This window comes from Oncorhynchus keta, chromosome 7 (genome assembly GCF_023373465.1).
Source record: "Oncorhynchus keta strain PuntledgeMale-10-30-2019 chromosome 7, Oket_V2, whole genome shotgun sequence".
Taxonomy (NCBI): domain Eukaryota; kingdom Metazoa; phylum Chordata; class Actinopteri; order Salmoniformes; family Salmonidae; genus Oncorhynchus; species Oncorhynchus keta.
The window spans coordinates 27,263,053-27,281,914 of record NC_068427.1 but is presented as its reverse complement, the minus strand read 5'-3'; the positions used below and the strand labels follow the sequence as shown (position 1 = coordinate 27,281,914).

The 18,862-nt window shown below is 43.7% G+C and overlaps 2 protein-coding genes and 1 pseudogene across 10 annotated transcripts; 1 reads left to right on the top strand and 2 right to left on the bottom strand.

The window, feature by feature from the left end:
* Positions 1 to 2,390: 2,390 nt before the first annotated feature.
* Positions 2,391 to 8,465, top strand: LOC118386246 (popeye domain-containing 2-like). Of its 4 annotated transcripts, none has more exons than XM_035773827.2 (4): positions 2,391 to 3,423; positions 5,216 to 5,324; positions 5,421 to 5,901; positions 7,525 to 8,465. In XM_035773827.2, the coding sequence occupies exons 1-4, from the start codon at positions 2,927 to 2,929 to the stop codon at positions 7,620 to 7,622; spliced, it is 1,185 nt and encodes a 394-aa protein (XP_035629720.1). In that variant the 5' UTR covers positions 2,391 to 2,926; the 3' UTR covers positions 7,623 to 8,465. The 4 variants fall into 4 exon arrangements, with proteins under 4 accessions (XP_035629720.1, XP_035629722.1, XP_035629721.1 ...); XM_035773829.2 differs by having other exon boundaries at positions 2,392 to 3,423; positions 5,421 to 6,042; XM_035773828.2 differs by having other exon boundaries at positions 2,393 to 3,423; positions 5,421 to 6,042; positions 7,547 to 8,465.
* Positions 7,912 to 14,499, bottom strand: LOC118386245 (phospholipase A1 member A-like). 6 transcript variants are annotated; one of them, XM_035773822.2, is made up of 12 exons: positions 14,407 to 14,499; positions 13,936 to 14,008; positions 13,481 to 13,697; positions 13,127 to 13,304; positions 12,895 to 13,003; positions 11,837 to 11,938; positions 11,508 to 11,600; positions 10,607 to 10,792; positions 9,813 to 9,902; positions 9,544 to 9,652; positions 9,245 to 9,400; positions 7,912 to 9,146 (listed from the first exon to the last, which is right to left on the bottom strand). In XM_035773822.2, exons 2-12 carry the CDS (start codon positions 14,003 to 14,005, stop codon positions 9,056 to 9,058), a joined length of 1,401 nt encoding a protein of 466 aa, XP_035629715.1. In that variant the 5' UTR covers positions 14,006 to 14,008; positions 14,407 to 14,499; the 3' UTR covers positions 7,912 to 9,055. The 6 variants fall into 6 exon arrangements, with proteins under 6 accessions (XP_035629715.1, XP_035629718.1, XP_035629713.1 ...); XM_035773825.2 differs by having other exon boundaries at positions 13,481 to 13,694; positions 14,407 to 14,496; XM_035773820.2 differs by having other exon boundaries at positions 14,399 to 14,487.
* A 292-nt stretch (positions 14,500 to 14,791) lies between these two features.
* LOC118385835 (3 beta-hydroxysteroid dehydrogenase/Delta 5-->4-isomerase-like) lies at positions 14,792 to 15,932 on the bottom strand (annotated as a pseudogene).
* Positions 15,933 to 18,862: the final 2,930 nt, after the last annotated feature.

Below are 18,862 nucleotides of genomic sequence, written 5' to 3'. Positions count from 1 at the left end.
GGTCCCATGGTGTTTATATTTGCATACTATTGTTTGTACAGATGAACGTGGTACCTTCAGGCGTTTGGAAATTGCTCCCAAGGATGAACCAGACTTGTGGAGGTCTACAGTTTTTTCCTGAGGTCTTTTTCTTGGCAGATTTCATTGGATTTTCCCTTGACGTCAAGCAAAGACGCAGAGTTTGAACGTAGGCCTTGAAATACATCCACAGGTACACCTCCAATTGACTCAAATGATGTCAATTAGCCTATCAAGCTTCTAAAGCCATGACATCATTTTCTGGAATTGTCCAAGCTGTTTAAAGGCACAGTCAACTTAGTGTATGTACATTTCTGACCCACTGGAATTGGGATACAGTGAAATAATCTGTAAACAATTGTTGGAAAACCTTTTGTCATGCACAAAGTAGATGTCCTAACTGACTTGCCAAAACTATAGTTTGTTAACAAGAAATTTTTGGAGAGGTTAAAAAACAAGTTTTAATGACTCCAACCTAAGTGTATGTAAACTTCAACTGTAACTTTATAAATGCCCCCTGAGCTTAGTTGAAATCTACTGAACCAGAAACAAAAGTATAAATTGTTTACAAACATTGGAATAAAAACAAAGTAAATGTAAACCTTATATGGCCTCAACATGGTTAAAACACATTTTTATATCATGGATGGTCAGTCCTTGCATACATAGTTCTAACTACATTTAAGAGTGATGACATTTTTCCAGCCACATCCCTCAGCATTTTAGTGAAATGGGGACGGGATAAAAGCTTTGTTTCAACTGCCGATTGCTGTTTAAGGATGCAGAACTGTCCTAATTTCATGCTGAACCATACTGACGCTATAACTATATACACATAGGCAGACTTTACTTCCTGTCACCCTGCAAAAACTTCCTGGTTTGAATGTCCTTTGATATTCTCCTTCCTGTTTGAGGCTGGCTTGTGACAGCTGCTCTCTCTGGTATGCACTTTGGCTTAAAATAACTTCTGCTCAAGTCAACACTTGGCATATCTGAATTCTTCTCACAACAAGGGCTGCGTTTACACAGAGCCCAATTCTGGTCTTTTGCCCAATTATAAGCAAAAGAGCTGATCTGATTGGTCAAAAGACCAGCTAGTGAAAAAATATATATATATCTTAATTGGGCTCCCTGTGTACACACAGCCCCAGGTGCCACTGTTCTGTGAAGTGCTGAGTACCTTGCAGTTTAGAAGCCTGCTTGCTAGCAATGGACTTGAATTTTTAAAGACCTGATGCTTGCTAAATATGCGAACATAATGAGCAGTGATATGGAGGTCATTCAATGGCCTGTGCGCTGCAAAGGAGCCAAGTGCTTAATGGAAATGTAATGAGCGTTGCCAGTGTCCCAAATTCTGCAAATAGATTGACGTAGGTATTTTAGGCAGTTAACAACCTGGAATGTACCAACTGCAGAAATCTTCCCAGCACAATTTGTTTCTTGGTAGTTTAGGACAAGTATCTGTGATACATCTTGTTTTTGTGTCCTGCTGAAGAATGTCATTGTAATATACTAGCAGAGAGAACAGTGAGATATCTCTGCATTGGCACCCTTTCCCTGGCCCAATGCCTTGTATGGATGTCATGCCATGCCAGGGAACCAGCCCTACACTGTGACCTTTCCAACTTATCTGCTGCTGCAGAGGGCGGGAGCTACTCAGGACTGCCATGTGAACAGCCGTTGCTTGACTGATGTCTTTGATGCACACAAGTAAAGGAGATAGTATGTGTACAGTACGAGAAAGATGTGAGTGGGGGCATAGCCTACACACCTTGTATAGAATCATTAGACAAGTCTATGTGATTCAAAGCACCTGTACTTTTGAAGCAAATGTAACATTCAGTTCTAATTGTTTGTGAATCTCTAAGACAACACACACACACACCAGAATCATGTGTGGCTTTGAATATATCCCAAGTGGTATGTTATCAAAGTCCCTCACTTCACCCTGACCCCTATTCCAGTGACACAGTCCCCTTAGAACAGTGTCTAACTGGTGGGGCATGGTGAATTTTTGAAACCCGACCTACACTGTAATTCTACTATTTCAGTATTTCTAAATATGCACCCAGCCGACCCACTCTCTTGGCCCCACATTGAACCAGAGGTTTAGGGGCCAAATAAGTATTCTGTTAATTAAAAGATGGTTCCGTTTTGGCAGAAGGGAGAGTTTTTATTGGTGTGACTTACCTGGAGGCATGACTATAGCCTCTCTCTCTCAATTCAATTCAAGGGTCTCTCTCTCTCTCTGTCACTTGTTATCATCTCACTCCCCCCTCTCCATTTTTCCTCTCTCTCCCCAGCAGTGTTATGATAAGTAGTTGGTCTGCTTTCTGTCTGTGGCTTTCTACTCCTTGGGTTTCAATTCCAAACATGGTTATCCTACTAGGGGTCTCTCTCTCTTCCTCTCCCTCTCTCTCCCCTCACCCTCCCTCTCTCTCTCTGTACTGCCAACTGTGAGCTCTCCAGAGTAAGCAAATGGCTGAGTAAAATAGAGAGAAAATCAGACACAGCAAAACATAGACGGGGAAAAGAAGGGAGAAATCCATTCCAATCATATTTATGGTGTAATAACTGAAGCAGGACAAAGAAAATCTGTAGTCCAGCTGTACGTAAGAGAGCAACAGAGCAACTTTTGACAATTCATACTATTTTTTTGCAACGTATTCTCTGTTTTGACAATACCTTGATTGAACTTTTAAGAAATAGACCAACTCCAGTGACAACTTTTCAGAATCACTGGTAAAGTAACAACAACAACTTGAGGCTTGAGTGGAGGACAAACCTTTTCTTCCAGCTTTGACCTCAGGTAGCATAGTAAACTTTGGAATATTCTGAGTGTAACTGTTTTTTTTTAACTTATTGAACAACTCGACAGTTTGGTTTGGAATAACAGCTTCCCTCCACCATGAGTGCAGACAACTCCACCCTGTTGGAGACAGTTTTCTACGGCCATCCACCATGTGATGGCTGGACCAACAACACAGAGGGGGCCTTCTACCACCTGGGCAACACCGTCTTGTTCCTGGGGTACATGGGGGGCAGCAGCGCCTACGGCTCCCTGTTCATCTTTGGTTTCATGACGCCTGCCTTCACCTGCCTGGCCCTGTGGGGCTGGATGACCATGTGTGGGGTGGATGTGTTCACCTGGAACCTGCTGCTGCTGGTGGCCTGCGTGTTCCAGATCTGCCACCTCATATACAGGCTGCAACAGGATGGTTTGGCCAGCGAGGAGCTCTTGGCCCTCTACTCAGCCATCTACCTGCCCCTGGACGTGCCCGTACAGGTGTTCAAAGACATTGTGGGGGCCTGTGAGAACAAGGTGCTGGCCCTAAGCGTAGAGGAGACGTACGCAGTGGAGGGCAAGACGCCCATCAACCAGCTATCCTTTCTGCTGTCAGGGAGGTGAGCGAGAGGAGGGTGTCAGTTCTAATGTCTGTATCATACCACTTAGAATGCATGATCAATAGTACATTACTTTGTTTGTTCTTGGTAGTATGTTACTGGAGATATTGGAACAGACCTGAGTCTTGTTTTAGTTGAGTTGCTGGAGGAACATAGCCAACTGTAGTTTAGTTACATTGCTGTAGGTAGATTGCAATTGTCAGGTAGTAGAGGTAGTGTTCCCAGTGAATGTTCTTCTCTTGGCATTTTATCTCTTGATCTGTCTGTCCAAAAAAAACAATGGCTTAGACTATGGCTTATAGAAACCTGAGTCAGATATATCACTTACCAACAATATAATTATACAATAATTAAATACAGAACACTTTTAAGAGGTCATGTGTCCTCAGCAGTGTTGGAGAATTTACTCTGAAAATATAGTTTACCAAGCTACCAATTACCTCACACTGGAAGAAGATAAGCTACACTAAAGCTACCCTTAAGAAAAACATATCTTACTTAACTGAAGTTACTAGTAGTTACTGAAGTTCACTACATTCAAACTACTCCTGAAAAATGATCATATCTAAATCTGAAATGTCATAGACTACAAATTGCAAGAACAGATCACTCTGGAGTCAGATGTTAACATAATGTGTCATTTAGCCTATTAAACACAAAAAGTTATTATTAGGCACAAAGTGTTTCAAGTGAGAATTAGGCATGTCTGATATTGAAAAAGAAAGGACATTCTTGACTACTTCACCCATATTCTATTTGAGCTAAAATAAAGTACTGTGTAATTCCCAGTAGTTAGCTACACCACTACATGGCAAAAAAATGTATTACTTACTGAAAACACTACCAAGATTTTAATTTAGTTCAACTACCACCATGCTACTGCAAAATGTAATGCAATTACTAGTTGAACTAAATGTATTTCACTACTCCCCAACACTGGTCCTCAGCAGTGACTCCATCACTTCTTAGCTTTTTGACTAATATCAGGTTTAGTGTGTGTATCAAGTGTGTTGGGATTGGGAGGGTATGGTTAAAATGTCAGCCCCAGACGTTGTAAAACACAGAGTATTCATGTTGTTGACTCACTGTAGTGTACTTGCTCCCCTTAGCGGCAGACAGCTGGGTCAAATACATAATGTCAAACACTTTATTTTCAAGTACTTGAGGTGTGCTTGATTTAGATGATGTGGGACTATTACATTGATTCCATTGTACCGGGCAAATTAAATCAAGTACTGTTCAAGATTTTGGAAGTATACGATGTATTTGACCCAGGTCTGGCAGCTGCTAAAGTGTTGTGATATTCCCCAAAAGATTTGCTCTCCTTAGGTTGTGTACCAACACAGTTAACTAACTCCTCATATACTGCCTCTAAAATGAATGGTTCATTAATGGTACTGACAGCTATGTGAGTGCAAGTCAAGTTTATAACTTCATATTATCATATGCAAATAACATTTGGTGTCATAAGATGACATCTGTTTATGACAAGCAATTCCTAGTTTCAATTGATTCAAATGAATACCATCAACATTAATCAGACATGAAAGAGCACTGTTGGAATGTCTGTGATTTATAAACCAGGAATAGATGTTTTCCTCTGTCTATGTCGAACTTGGATTACTTCCCTGAGTGTTGAGGTTAAGGACATAGATATTCATGTTAACTTGTTTCAAGGTTTTGGATCAAACCTAGTGATGTGTGTATTCCCTTTCTTCTCTCATTATCACCTATCCATACTTTCCCCCACTCCTCTCTTACTAACCTTTCCCTTTCCTGCTCTACCTGGTAGGATCCGTGTGTCTCTAGAAGGACAGTTCCTCCATTACATCTTCCCACTCCAGTTCCTGGACTCTCCTGAGTGGGAGTCTCTCAGACCCAATGAGGAGGGGAACTTTCAGGTACCGGACGGATTCTCGTCATTCATTCATTCATTTCTGAAGCCAGGGGTAAGTCCTTCACACTTACCCCTGACTTTTGACATTCCTAACCACCAGGTGACCCTGACGGCGGAGACGGACTGCCGCTACATCTCGTGGCGCCGGCGCCGCCTTTACATGCTGCTGTCCAAGGATCGCTACATCACCCGCCTCTTCTCCGTCATGCTGGGCAGCGACATTGCCAACAAGCTCTACTCACTCAATGATAAGCTCTTTGCCAAGAGCGGTGTGCGCCTCGACATCCGCCTGCCCAGTCTCTACCATGTCCTGGCCCCCTCACCCCCGGGCAGCGAGGGTGAGGTCTGTAGCGGCAGTGGTAGTGCAAGGGACCGGGTAGACCCAGTGGAGCAGCAGGAGGCAGCAGTGGTGGATGTGGTCCCGGTGCCTGCCTACCAGAAGTCAGAGCCTCCAACACCCCCGACCCCACGGCTTCAGATACAAGAGAAGTTCCCCAACCCATCAACTGCAAGCCCCCGCCAACCCCAAGGCTCACACCCCCAGCGCCAGCCCTGGCCTTCAGACATGGAGATGCTCTCTGGTGAGGACTCCACCAGCCTGGTCCTGGAGGACTTCGCTGATATGACCGGGTCCTTAATGGATTATGGGAGTGAGAGGGATTATTTGAGGTAGAGGGCAGGTTGCTGGAGCTAACACACTGGGCCACTACTTAAGGCTACATGTAAGTACACCTGTGTGCAGTGAGAGGGTGGGCTGGGGGGGCGTGTTTTGCTTGCTGTGTCCACACTCTCACTAATCCAGTTTTAAAATGGCAATGCCCTGTGTTAAAGAACCTCCTTTCAACTTTGCAATTATTTAATTGATTTTCTGTTTGTTTTCACACATATTCCATCTATCTTATGCAGAGGCTATGCACTGCTTGCTCCTTCGTTTAAAAAAAATTATATGAATGTTTAGAGAGTGAGTTAGTAATCTTAATACATTTCTTGTTCAAAATGAATGAGCCTGAAGGGAAGAACATTAGGTTGACCAAAGAGTTGGCAGAACTGGCACACCTCGCCTCTCTGTACCCACTCTGTCTCTGAGGATTGTTGTTATACAGTTTACCTCCACTCCATCTCAATGGAGATCTGAAGCCTCAGGAGCTCTAACCCCAAAACTCTTGCTGGTCTAATTCTCTACGTTATACTGTATATGTATGTACCATATATTACAGCCTCTCCACCACTCCTCTTCCGGTATGTGGCATGCCCTCTTGGTAGCTGGATGTACTGTAGAGTGTGTATGGAGACTGTGTTTGTATAGCTAGGTTAGTTAGACTGTACTTTCTGGCTGGATTCCAAAGCTTGGCCAGATGAAAGACAGTGTTGTACACAACAGTTTACCTGAGGGTGACTCTGATAGCTTATGTTGGTTCAAACAGATGGGGGTACCATCTGTATATATGTTGGAGGTTTGTAGTTTGGACCAGGATAGGGAGACAGCAGGGTGGGAGGCTGGCAATCATCTGTGTGTTTTTCTCTGACAGAGGCAATGATTAGAGCCTGCTGGAAACTGGGGATATCCTGGCAGACAGAGATCCAGTGCCATGCCATTAATCCACATGCCTACCCACTACCCCCTCCCTTTCCCCCTATCCCAAAATCCTCCCTGACCCAACCGAGGGCAGATCGTGCTTCGGGTGGAGGAGGGAGAGGGGGGCAGGAAGGGGGTTGGATTCCAGGACAGCTGCTGGGTGCTTGGTGGAGGGCTCTGGCTCTGCTGCTGCTGACCTTCAGATGCAGGCTATGGTCAGTTAGACAGTGGCTACGGCAAGCAAGGGAATGAGAGGGGTGAGGGTTTGACAGGGGCTGAGAGAAGGGCGAGGGATGTGGGTCATGTGAAAGCAGAGACCAGCCAGGCTCAGAGAACAGCCTATCACTCCATGTCATTGTGACATCACAGGTCAGTAGTTCCTCCATCTCCCACTGTTAACCTGTTGTCAGGAATGTGAGGACTATGCCAGTGTAATTCGACCAATGGGAACGTTCGTTGTGAGATCATGTTGCAACCTTACACCATACTATATGTTCAGCTGTAATGCGTGATACATAGCATTTAGGTGAAAAAGAAATACTCTCTGTACTTGGACAAGGTGAATATGATCTGCTTGCCTGCCATAAGGAAGGTTGTCGTAGTAACAGTTATGCTTGTTTTTTGACAGGTGTTCTCTGTTTATTCCACAGGAGGGGAAACCGCTGGGACTCTACTAATGCGATACCAGAGAGGAAGAGCTCCTCTGGCTCCCACGGACACCCCTAAGCTGTGATAGTTTTACCAAAAGTGCAAACAGTTCCAGGTTGTCTTTATTACAGTCATGCTGTGCAGCTTATAACACCATCACAAAATGTTTATGCATATCTACAGCATTTTCCTGAGAAGACCAGTGGAACTGCAGGAAAGACAACCTGGGATATAACTATCACCACTGTCCTGGGTGGAATCAGGCCCACCCAACACCACATCCCAGTCTCTCACCTAACATTATCTCACTCCTGTGATGTCATCTGTGCATGACAATAAAGGAGAGAGTGAGACTCTGGACACTGAACATAATTATGTTATTAACTGAATTTATTAGTTAATGTCACAGAAAATAATCATATACTCTTTTTATTATGTCACTCACATCTCCCATTCATCTGGATGGAAAGCCTTTTGAAGTGGAGATAGGATTATGCTATTATGATTCCACATTAAACTAATCATGTGCATTAGATGTTTTAACAGCCGGGGTTGGGTTGGCTAGCTAGGGGCACGTTAATCTTGTTTGTTTGTGCAGACATAATCTGAGAGAATAATGTTTGACTGAGAGCATGCTAAAAGGGTTTTCTCTTCCTGCATACATATTTTCAAATCATGATTCCAAATTTAACAGGCAGACACACACTTCTGCATTTTGTCTTCGTGCTTGTACAGGTGAGATGTCTCACACACATTTAGTACATTTAGTACATTTAGTCAGAAAACAGAACAGGGACTCTACTATTTTGTTTTTGTTGTCCCCTCCCCCCCCAAAAAATGTGGGCCTACATATACATAATGTGATAAACATGTATTTTCATGGGGCCAATCTTTCTCCATAAAGTTCTTGGTGAAAATACATTGACTGTCAATTTTTCATCTATGTCTCATCTCTCCTCCATCCTCAGTCAGAATAAGATTAAGTCTTCAAGTTTATCATGACGAGGTATTCAAACTCATCACAATTTGAACACATTGCTCACCCCTGCTTCTCAGAGCTGTTTTGCTTCAACAGAAGCTCTTATTAAGAAAGTAACATTCAGCTGCATCGGAATGATTATGTACAGCGATACTAACGCTATTAGAAAATACAGAACAAATGTAACCAGAAGAAAATTGTAGCGTAGTCTGGCTGTAGGTGGTCCATCAGTAACATGTGAGTGTGTTTGTATGTATATTTCCGACAGGAGCTATTGGCTGCATGTGTGTGTGTTTCTGTGTGAGCTGGAAACAGACTACATCCCAGTAAAACTCTCCTAATTTCCTTTCCTTCATGCCTAATGATAAGGACAGGATAGGCTTCCTCCTTACTGCTCAAAGCATTCCACATCATTGATGACAAAGGAAAGGAGACGAGGAGAGGATGCCAGTTCAGAACTATTGGGAAGTTGACACAGCGAAAGAAACAGATGTTGGTGCATAGGTTGTGTGTGTTCAGGACATAAGGGTTCTCAGTCATTCCCACACAGCTGCACAAAATCATGGTTCCACGGAGATCCTCGTCTAATGTCAATCTTCTTCACACACAACGACTCCACTTCTCTGAAAGAGAAAATGATGAGAAACAGTGTCATATGCACGCACAGGTACGCACACACAGACTGTGAGTGTGTGTTTTGAATAGATGAAAGGACACATACCTGACAGAGGGGAACTCTGATATACAGACAGACACAAAGTGGATGTCTCCCTGTCTGTAGAAGCGTGCTCCAGTGTTCTTCAGCTGGATGGAGTCTATCTCACACAGTGGCACCAGGTGGGCTATCACCCTCCTGTAAACTGTACCGTCTGTCTCTCTAGAATACACACACACACAGCATGACTGTTACTGAGAATATAATCCATGTTTACGTATCATAAAGTGAACAGCTGTGATTCATGCTGCTGTCTAAATATTTGTTTTGTCTCTAACAGTGAGGTTAGAGGTTGTTATACCTACAGCCTGAGTCTGTGCTCTGTTTCAGGAAGTCCGCTGGTTCTTAGGGTCACCTGCACCTCAGCAGTCTTGTCCAGGGGGGATACCTCTAGCTGCACCAGGATGTGATGGGCTGAGGGGGAGAGGGTGGCGGAGGGTGCCGGAAAATATTGCTTTATTTAAGCATTCAACTGTGGGGTGAAAGTAGTGGTGATGTGTCATGAAAATTCAACAATCTCCGGCTGGACAGTCAGTCCGAGATCACGAGAGGAAGGCTAGATGCAGCTACTCACCACAGAAAGGAGGTGCAGAGGTTGTCAGGAGGAAAAGCTTCTCTTGTTGAGGAAGAGGAGAGGCTGTCATACCGCTGTTCTCCAATAACCCTGAAACAGACAAGGACACATGGATGTACAAGAGACAGAGAGAGTGAGATGTAAAGTAGCCCTTCCTATCGCATCTATGATAGATGAAAGGCCTCCAGACTACATTAATCTCTTTGTCTGTATACTGTACGTCTGTAACTGTATCTGCAGTGCCAGTGGCCACATTGATACTGTAAGTGGACACCAGACCAGACGTGACACTAGCTAGGTCAGACAGAAGCCCTATCTCTCATTGAGTGAAATCTGATTAAGGTGAAAATGGAAAGTGTGCTGGGAACTTTTAATATGATTAGGCCTATTCAAAATATCAAAGTGATGAAAATCATTTACATAAAGCCTACTATATATGTATGAAGTGGCTTATATTTTTTACATTCCAATTTTATCTTTATTTAACCAGGCAAGTCATTTAAGAACAAATTCTTATTTTCAATGACGGCCTGGGAACAGTGGGTTAACTGCCTGTTCAGGGGCAGAACGACAGATTTGTACCTTGTCAGCTCAGGGGTTTGAACTTGCAACCTTCCGGTTACTAGTCCAACACTCTAACCACGAGGCTACCCTGCCGCCCCAATCATCAAAGTACTCACAGACAACAGGTTGGTTTAGTTTTCAGTAAATTGTGTCATTTGTAAGTCGCTCTGGATAAGAGCGTCTGCTAAATGACTTAAATGTAATGTAAATGTAAATGTTGATAACCCTACCTATTTGTGGACATGTGCCATTGAAGACACCTTGGCAGCCTAAACAGCGCCCCTTGAGGAATTCCTCATAGCTGGAACAAGGGATGCCAGTCAGTGGGCAGGTCCCGTTCAGTGCGCTTATGTAGACGTGGAGCGCCCTCATGTGGTCACAGATCACATAGCCATACACTGGAAAGTAGACAAGAACTGACAACAAACGAAGAGGCTCAGGTAGCCATCAGTTTACCACCAAATATATCTGCTTGCTAGCAGTGGATGTTAGTGCTTAGTTGATAATGACATGTCTGAAGTTTATGTAGGCATATCATACTATCATACACAGGCACAGGGGCATCATGGACACTGTAGAATATAGCATTTTTCAAACACCTGAAACAGATTTTCCTGCAATTTAGAGACATAATTGTTATAATTGATTCTATATAAAAAAAAAAACATGTCTATTTTTTTTGCATATTTAAGCATACCTCTTGAGGTGTTTGTATCCATCTGACTGGTGGTTCTTATTTTTTAAGAAACTAAATATACTTCTCTGCTAAAATCTGGGTAAAAGATTGAAAGGAATGTGAGTCTTAGTCAGTACATTTAGTTATTTATTGCTTTTCTAAAGTCTACCAACCTTGCTAGCAGGCATGCCAGCTAAGATAGCTAGTTATCAGGTTGGGAGATTGTGAATCTATCTGGGCTAGCTAAATCCAACTTCATAAAATTGCTAGGTGGGCTAGTAGTATTACAGAGAAACAACCAAACAAATTAAAAAATAAATCTGAGGGAACATGTGCCCCTGTGCCCCCTATGACGCCTCTGCACAGGCCTCTATGCCAATTGTAGTAGGATGTGCTTCTCAATGTAAATAACATTACACCAATTAAACATTTTGTTGGCAAAAGCACACACTTACTTGACTCAAACCTTGAGCGAGCGCAACCTGCCTGGTCCATCCCGCCATTCAGGAAGAAGTCAGCATGGCCAACAGGGATGGAGATACCAAAGTCTGAGAGAAAATATAGACAAAAGGCTGATATCAGGAGATTGTCAGGTAAGCAGTGTTGTTGGGGTGCAGCCAACCTTTGTGTAGTGACTATGACAGAATTGCCGAGGAACAAGACCTACAACAAAACAGAACACACTAGCATCCAAGCTAGCTACCTAGCCCAATAACCAGCAAGCTAGGTGGAAAAATAATTGCAGAAATCTCTTTGCAATAACATTGTTTGTGTGTTCTCTTACAGTCAGAGTCTGTGTGGATGGCCTCCACAAACAGTGCATCTGAGGGGTCAAGACGGTCAAACGTGTCGGCTCCCTTAAACATGGGTCCAGCTGGGTCCAGACCTACAGGAGGAGATACAGACAGAGCATTGAATGACTGTGGTGAGTGAGTGATAGGCTACAGCAGGGATGGGAAACTTTGATGGGGTTGGGGTTCACAAAAAGTTTGAACTCTTTGTGAGGGGCCACAGTGGCTCGTAGGTCTGCGTACACACATCCATACAGAGCCGTGCGAGTAAAACATTTAAGCGGTCCTCCTCTTGCTAGCGGTTTTAGAGTTAATTTCCTGCAATTCTACTCATTTTGCTATGGGGCAGTTTTACAGCAAAAAGACGGGGCATATGGCACACACACACAGTCTTGTACAGCTAACTTTATTGGGACATAATTCAATCCCATTCAAAATCATATTTTCTCTAACCCCTAACCCTAACCCTAACCTTAACATTAACCCAAAAACCTAACCTTAACCCTAACCCTAGCTCTTAACACTTCTGATACACACACACACACACACACACACACACACACACACACACACACACACACACACACACACACACACACACACACACACACACACACACACACACACACACACACACACACACACACACACACACACACACACACACACACACACACGGCTGTGACTTGCTGCACCTAAACATTCAGACTACTTCACATCACAGGGCTGAATGCCTCTACTCAGACAAAAACACCAGAGATAATGCGAAGACAAACAATTGTATGCATTGTTGTGCCGTTGTGTGTCCTCAGAAGGGTAACGTCTCCATCGTTCACAAACACAGCGCTTTTCAATGTCTGCTGTTGTTGTTTTCTGGAGAGTGCTCTCTCTTTCTCTGAAAGCCTCATTCAGTCCAATTGGCAGAGATGAAAGGGTGAGTGACTGCCCTACTTTGTGGTGACCAGTCGTTGTCTGGCCCTGTAGAGCCTTGTTCTGCAGACAGTAGGGGCCCTGTGAAACTGTTACTGGGTCAGACACAGATGGAGCTCACCTGTGATTCTCCCTATCTCCCCCTTGAACAGGGTCCCCACGAATCCAGACACGTGTGCCCCGAGGCTAACCCCAATGAAGTGAAATGACTCCAGTTTGCATCCATGGTTCTGTGAGACAGACATCAGTTCTACGTTATTTTCATTACTTTTTAAATTAATTTGCTGTTGGTCAGTGAACATTGAGATTGCATTTATTAGTATGTAAACATAAACAAATGATTAGGCCCTGACCTGGAGCTGGTTAATGAGGACAGATATCTGGACGGCCACCTCCTTGTAGTTCTCCACCACCAGGTTGTAGGCGAAGGAGGCCCCATAGACCCAGTCTACCACCACCACATTGGCATCCTGCGCCCGCAGCAGAGCCTGGGCCAGCTGTTTCACCCAGGACGGCTTACTGCCCAGAGCCCTGGGAGGGAGGGAGGAAGGGGGAGGGAGGGAGATAGCTTATACGTTTTATTTGTAGATCCCCTTGCACTTTATATGTGCCCATCAGCATAACTTCTCTCTCTATCCCTCTCACCTCTGTAAAGAGAGTATGAAATGACTGTGTCATGTTTTTGACCTCCCTCCCCTTCTCCTTACCTGTATCCATGGACAATGATCTTGGTGGGTAGGGAGGAGTTGAAGTAGGAGTTGTTGTTGCTGAGGGACTCCTGACTGAAGAGGCTGGCACAGTCTGTATTCTTGCGTGTCAGAAGCAGGTATTGCACCTGTAGCTTGCTGCCCTGCTGACGGTACTCCAGCCAGGTCGTGTTGTTGAAGTCAGCACATTCTGATCTGGACTCCTCATCCTCCCCTGCTGGTTCAGAGGAGAAATATCCATAAAGAATCTTGACGACAACAACACCACCATCACCAACAACAACAATGACAGATGCACCATTTGCACAAAAAAATCATGTTTCACAACAGAGTTATTTACATACAGTGAAGTGGCATATGCTATAATAAATATGCTTAGAGCAAGGATAGTGTTTATTCATTACATGAAAATGTATTAGGAAGAAGCTTCTGCAATAGAGATGAGTGGTACTTACCTACTGTGGATGTGATGTAGAATGCTAAAATACTGAGAAAAGTTACCGCTGTTTTCAGTTTCCAGCCCATTCTCTTGAAAGAAGAATGTCACGATTGGTAACTTATTCTGTAGCTTTACCGCTTTGGTTGGTGAACAGTGCCTCAGATCCTTAGCTTTGGAAAACCTATTTTCCCTCCCAACAGTGCTTGAAGTTATGCAATGACTAATTAATAGTACTGTTGTTCACTTTGGATCTAGAAATGCCATTCAATCCTCTACTGGTCAACAGTAACCTCAAACAGGGCAGGAATCTCCTTAAGAGAATTAAGTCGAACAAAATACGTTATTTCACAATGCCTGGCATTGAAATATTAAGTTACAACATCTGATTACAGTACAGAGATGGGGGGTTGGAGGAATTTCCTTCCCTGCTTTCTCGTAAAGCTCAGCTGGCACAGTAAACTAGGCTTATGAAAACATACCCACATACCCATGTACCCCTCCTGCTCCAGTCGTTGGTCGGTGTTTTGCTTAGGACCCAGTACTTGGTCAAGTGCTTAGTCTGTATGGGGGCTTGGAGGGCACTGGCAGTGGATCCATGACCTCACCGATGATCAATGCCTGTTTGTTTTCATGCTGGACTCTGGCCATCTGGGGGTGACACTCACTGTGTTACATGGTGATAAGCTACATTTCAGCATTGGATTACCAATTCTACCTTTATCCTAGTCCATGTGAACCTAGAGATGGACCTGCAACTGTAATCAAATCAAATCAAATGTATTTATATAGCCCTTTGTACATCAGCTGATATCTCAAAGTGCTGTACAGAAACCCAGCCTAAAACCCCAAACAGCAAGCAATGCAGGTGTAGAAGCAACTTTAATATACACATTTACAGACCACTGTGATAATGATTATAAGCATGATCAGGGGATGGTCAGCTATAGGAACAGTCTTACAGGCAGCGCCTTGGGCAGTTATTTAGCCTTTATTCACTTTCTTTCTTTGGGTAACTGGGATGCTAACCAATCCATGGTCCACTTGCGTACCTCCTCCCAGCTATACCGGGGGACGTACCCCATGTCCCTCTGAGACCTCCGATAGGTGAAGCTAAAGGGCATGTTCAGCATGTTGAGAAGCTGCCGGTTTATGGGCGGGTACCTGAAGCCCAACGGCGACAACACAACACGGTTGAAGTCAAAATAGCTGATGGGCGGTGTGTCGTCTGAGATGTAGTAGAAGTTCCCTCCGATGGGGCCTCTCCGCTGGGGGTCTCACAGGGCGGGCGCGGGCGGCCTGGAGGTGGGCCAGCGCTGCATTCCCCGCATACACATGGTTCACCTGGGCCTCCGGGTGGGAGGTACGGTACAATACGTCCCTGTTCGGAATCCCGTCGCTCATGTGGCCCAGCAGAAATCGCCAGCACTCTCCGTAGATGTACATTAGGAGGATGCAGGTGGAGCCCCTCGCCCTGGGCTTGCAGTGTTACCCGCTCAGCTTCCTTTTTGGTCCTGCAGTAAGGGGAACTTTATGGAGCACGTGTAGGGTGTGTTCTCGTCACCGTTGATGATGGGGTCTCCGTTGGCATTGGGGCCGGCCACCTCAATGCTGCTGGTGTAGATGAAGGATGCCATGCTTTCCTGGACGTACGTCTACAGAAGGAGCTGGGTTCCTGATGAAGAAATTAGATTAATGAGTATATTAGCAGGGTCAATTCAGTTTTCAAGTGCAGCTCAAGTATTTGAAAGTATCGGACATTTCACTCAGGACTAATGCCAATCCCAACCCAATGCTTCAGTGAAACTCGACCATACCTTTGACGTTGACTCCGTGGATCTTGCTGTAGTCCACCTTCTCGATGACATCTATGAGGGACGCAGTGTGGTAGACCTCCGATGCTCCCTTACACGCTGTCCTCAGCAGCTTACTGTCCCTGATGTCCCCCTCAAACACACTCACCACAATGTCACCTCTGACCTCTAACAACAAACAGAAAAGCAAAAACGAATCAGAGAAGAAACAAGCCAAATAAAAATGTTAAAATTTCAATATTTACACCAACCATGGTAGGAACGGAGAACAAAAGGAGAGCTGGTACAGTATTTACCTTCCAGAGACTGTATGAGTCTCTGGAAGGTAAATGACCAATGCTCCGGACTTGGTCCCCACTCCAAACCTATCGCCCCACTCTATTATCCCCCTCTGCGACAACGTCTTTTTCTAGCCTGAGGGAATGTGCTGGAAGTAACGGTAACTCTGCCACTCTGGGGAGAGAAGTGAGGCAAGTTCTAGAGGCAGGCAGACGCAAAAGAGGGAGAGCGGGCAGGGACATTTTATTCAACCAGTATCTGCCAAGGATGGCCACCAAGGCTGCTGGCCCCAAACCAGCCGAGGAAAACAGTTTGCAAGGACTTGAAAGTCAAGACGACATCTGCCAGATGACTAACGATTTGCTTTGCTCTCCCATTGACACAGTGATGAACTGATTCTTGTCAGAGTAGAGTCAATACGCTGCAGATTTAGTGGCTGGGTTTATTTTGACAGTCTTGGCCACTGACTATCAACGTGGTCTATAAAGCATCTGCAGTATATTCACCCTAACAGTGTAATTTATTCTATATCCGTGTAGCATATGTTGAAGTGGTTTCATCCTCTCAGAAACTGCCAAATGTATGTGATTGCAGCTGGTTTTGTAGGGTTTTGAACATATTAATATTCCAGGGTTACACACTGGACATGTCTTATATAAACCCCGGATTGCTGACAGTATGTATTTGCCATTGAGAAACTTTGAAGCCACTGTCCAGACACAGTCCTCCATAGGAATTAATGGAACTTCAATTAAATGTTTCAAGGACAAAATTACATGTATTTAAGTATTTGATTGTTGTAGTGTGGACAGTAAGAGTACTAAAAAAATACTTTAATACTTTAAGGAAAATGTTTTTATATATACAGTGCCTTCGGAAAATGTACAAACCCCTTGACTTTTTCCACATTTTGTTACGTTACAACCTTATTCTAAAATGTATAAAATTCTATTTTATTAAAAATAAAAAACAGAAACACCTTATTTACATTCAGACTGTTTGCTATGAGACTCGAAATTGAGCTCAGGTGCATCCTGATTCCATTGATCATCCTTGGGATGTTTCTACAACTTGATTGGAGTCCACATGTGGTAAATTCAATCGATTGGACATGTTTGGAAAGGCACACACCTGTCTACATAATGTCCCACAGCTGACAGTGTGTGTCAGAGCAAAAACCAAGCCATGAGGTCGAAGCAATTGTCCGTAGAGCTACGAGACAGGATTGTGTCAAGGCACAATACTGAATACTGAATAATTAGGTAAATGTGATATTTCCATTTTATTTAAAAAATATATATTTGCAAATATTTATAACCTGTTTTTGCTTTGTCAATATGGGCTATTGTGTGTAGATTGATGAGAAAAAAAATAAACAATTTAATCCATTTTAGTATAAGGCTATAATGTAACAAAATGTGGAACAAGTCAAGGGTCTGAATACTTTCCTAAGGCACTGTGTATATACACTTTTTTTTTAATGGCATAATTTAAAAGTATGCATTAACGTGTCTGTAAACGTGTCAAAAACGTTAGTTGTCCTTGGTCTGGTGCCAGGGCCTCTCTGCTCTCTCTGGAGGATGAAGGATGACGTCATTGTGACAAGGCTAGAGCTGAAACATGCAAAAGCCTCCATATTCCACCTGCATCACTTCAACTCAACTGGCCCTTCACTATGCCCCGCCCCAGAACTTTGGGCAAACAATCACACCGCTCCAATGGATAGGAACTGTTGTCAAGTCCCGAAACCTTGGAAAAGCTTACGTTTAAATTGCATGAAAGCCAGTGAGGACTGAAATACAGAGCCTGTAGATGAAGTTATACTTTTGTTACATCGTTTGCCAGCTCAGCTGGTTAGCTAGCTCTCAGTCTCATTGGCCACCAAACGTTGCTAACGCTAGCTAGCTAGCCAGCCAGCCATTTAATATAACTTGGCTGCAGTCCAAACTCAAAGTCGACAGCCCTCGGCCCTAAACCCTCAGCCCTTGAATGACCTTTTACATCGTCACAGTCGAGTGTACCTTACTAAATGTCCCTTTCCCAAGCGATGATCGGAGAGGCGACATCATTGGTGCTTAAAAAAAATCCATCTAAATGTATTAATGTACCGAGCAAGCTACAGGTAACCATAGCTGGCTAATTAGTTGAATAGTTTGGTCATTTATTCCCCCCCAAAATATAATTCCCCAAAATATGTTTATGACGCTAGTTATGTATTATAGGCTCCTCACGATGAGACTAAGCCAATTTCCCAACTCTAAAATCAATGTCATCTATATATTTTAGCAAGCTAGTATCATCATATTAACTGACATCCTGAAAATGCAGCTCTGTTGATTAAATTTTACACTTTGCGGCCACCAGAGTTTGACACGTGACCACAGTTTGCATTGAATTGTGGGTCATATAAACCTCCAAAATTATCAAAGTTCTTCACTTGCTCCGTCAAGCTAAATCGAGGGGGCAACTTTTGTGAATTGGGGATTGACGCTAGGGAAAGTGACAGGCAAGAGGGCTGAGAGGGTAAAAACTTATGTTTGGACTGCAGCCCTTGTTTTCTAAGAATGTGTTAGCTAGTTAGCAAAGTTATGAATACAACTCCCATCTGCTCTAGACATCGGGATGCGATTTGAGAGCACCGGTTAGCTCCAAAAGTTGTTATGGCTTTGACTGCCTGCTGGCAGTGAATTCAGAGTCATTCAGACATACAGTGTAAGATCTTAATTTGAGCCAGTTTGCTACAGCAACAGGAAATGTGAATTAATATGTGAATTCTAATTAATGGAATTTTTTTGTAGGGGTTGATACATTTTTTGTTCGGGCAAATCAAGTCCGTCATTTGAAAGTGGAAAT

Excerpts from the sequence above, each read along its gene's own strand:
- LOC118386246 (XM_035773827.2), top strand. The coding sequence starts at position 2,927 with ATGAGTGCAGACAACTCCACCCTGTTGGAGACAGTTTTCTACGGCCAT. Across the intron at positions 5,325-5,420 it reads ATGAGGAGGGGAACTTTCAG|GTGACCCTGACGGCGGAGAC; the intron begins GTACCGGACGGA and ends CCTAACCACCAG. Across the intron at positions 5,902-7,524 it reads AGACATGGAGATGCTCTCTG|GTGTTCTCTGTTTATTCCAC; the intron begins GTGAGGACTCCA and ends GTTTTTTGACAG.
- LOC118386245 (XM_035773820.2), bottom strand. Across the intron at positions 13,698-13,935 it reads CTACATCACATCCACAGTAG|CAGGGGAGGATGAGGAGTCC; the intron begins GTAAGTACCACT and ends CCTCTGAACCAG. Across the intron at positions 9,903-10,606 it reads TGGCACATGTCCACAAATAG|GGTTATTGGAGAACAGCGGT; the intron begins GTAGGGTTATCA and ends TGTCTGTTTCAG.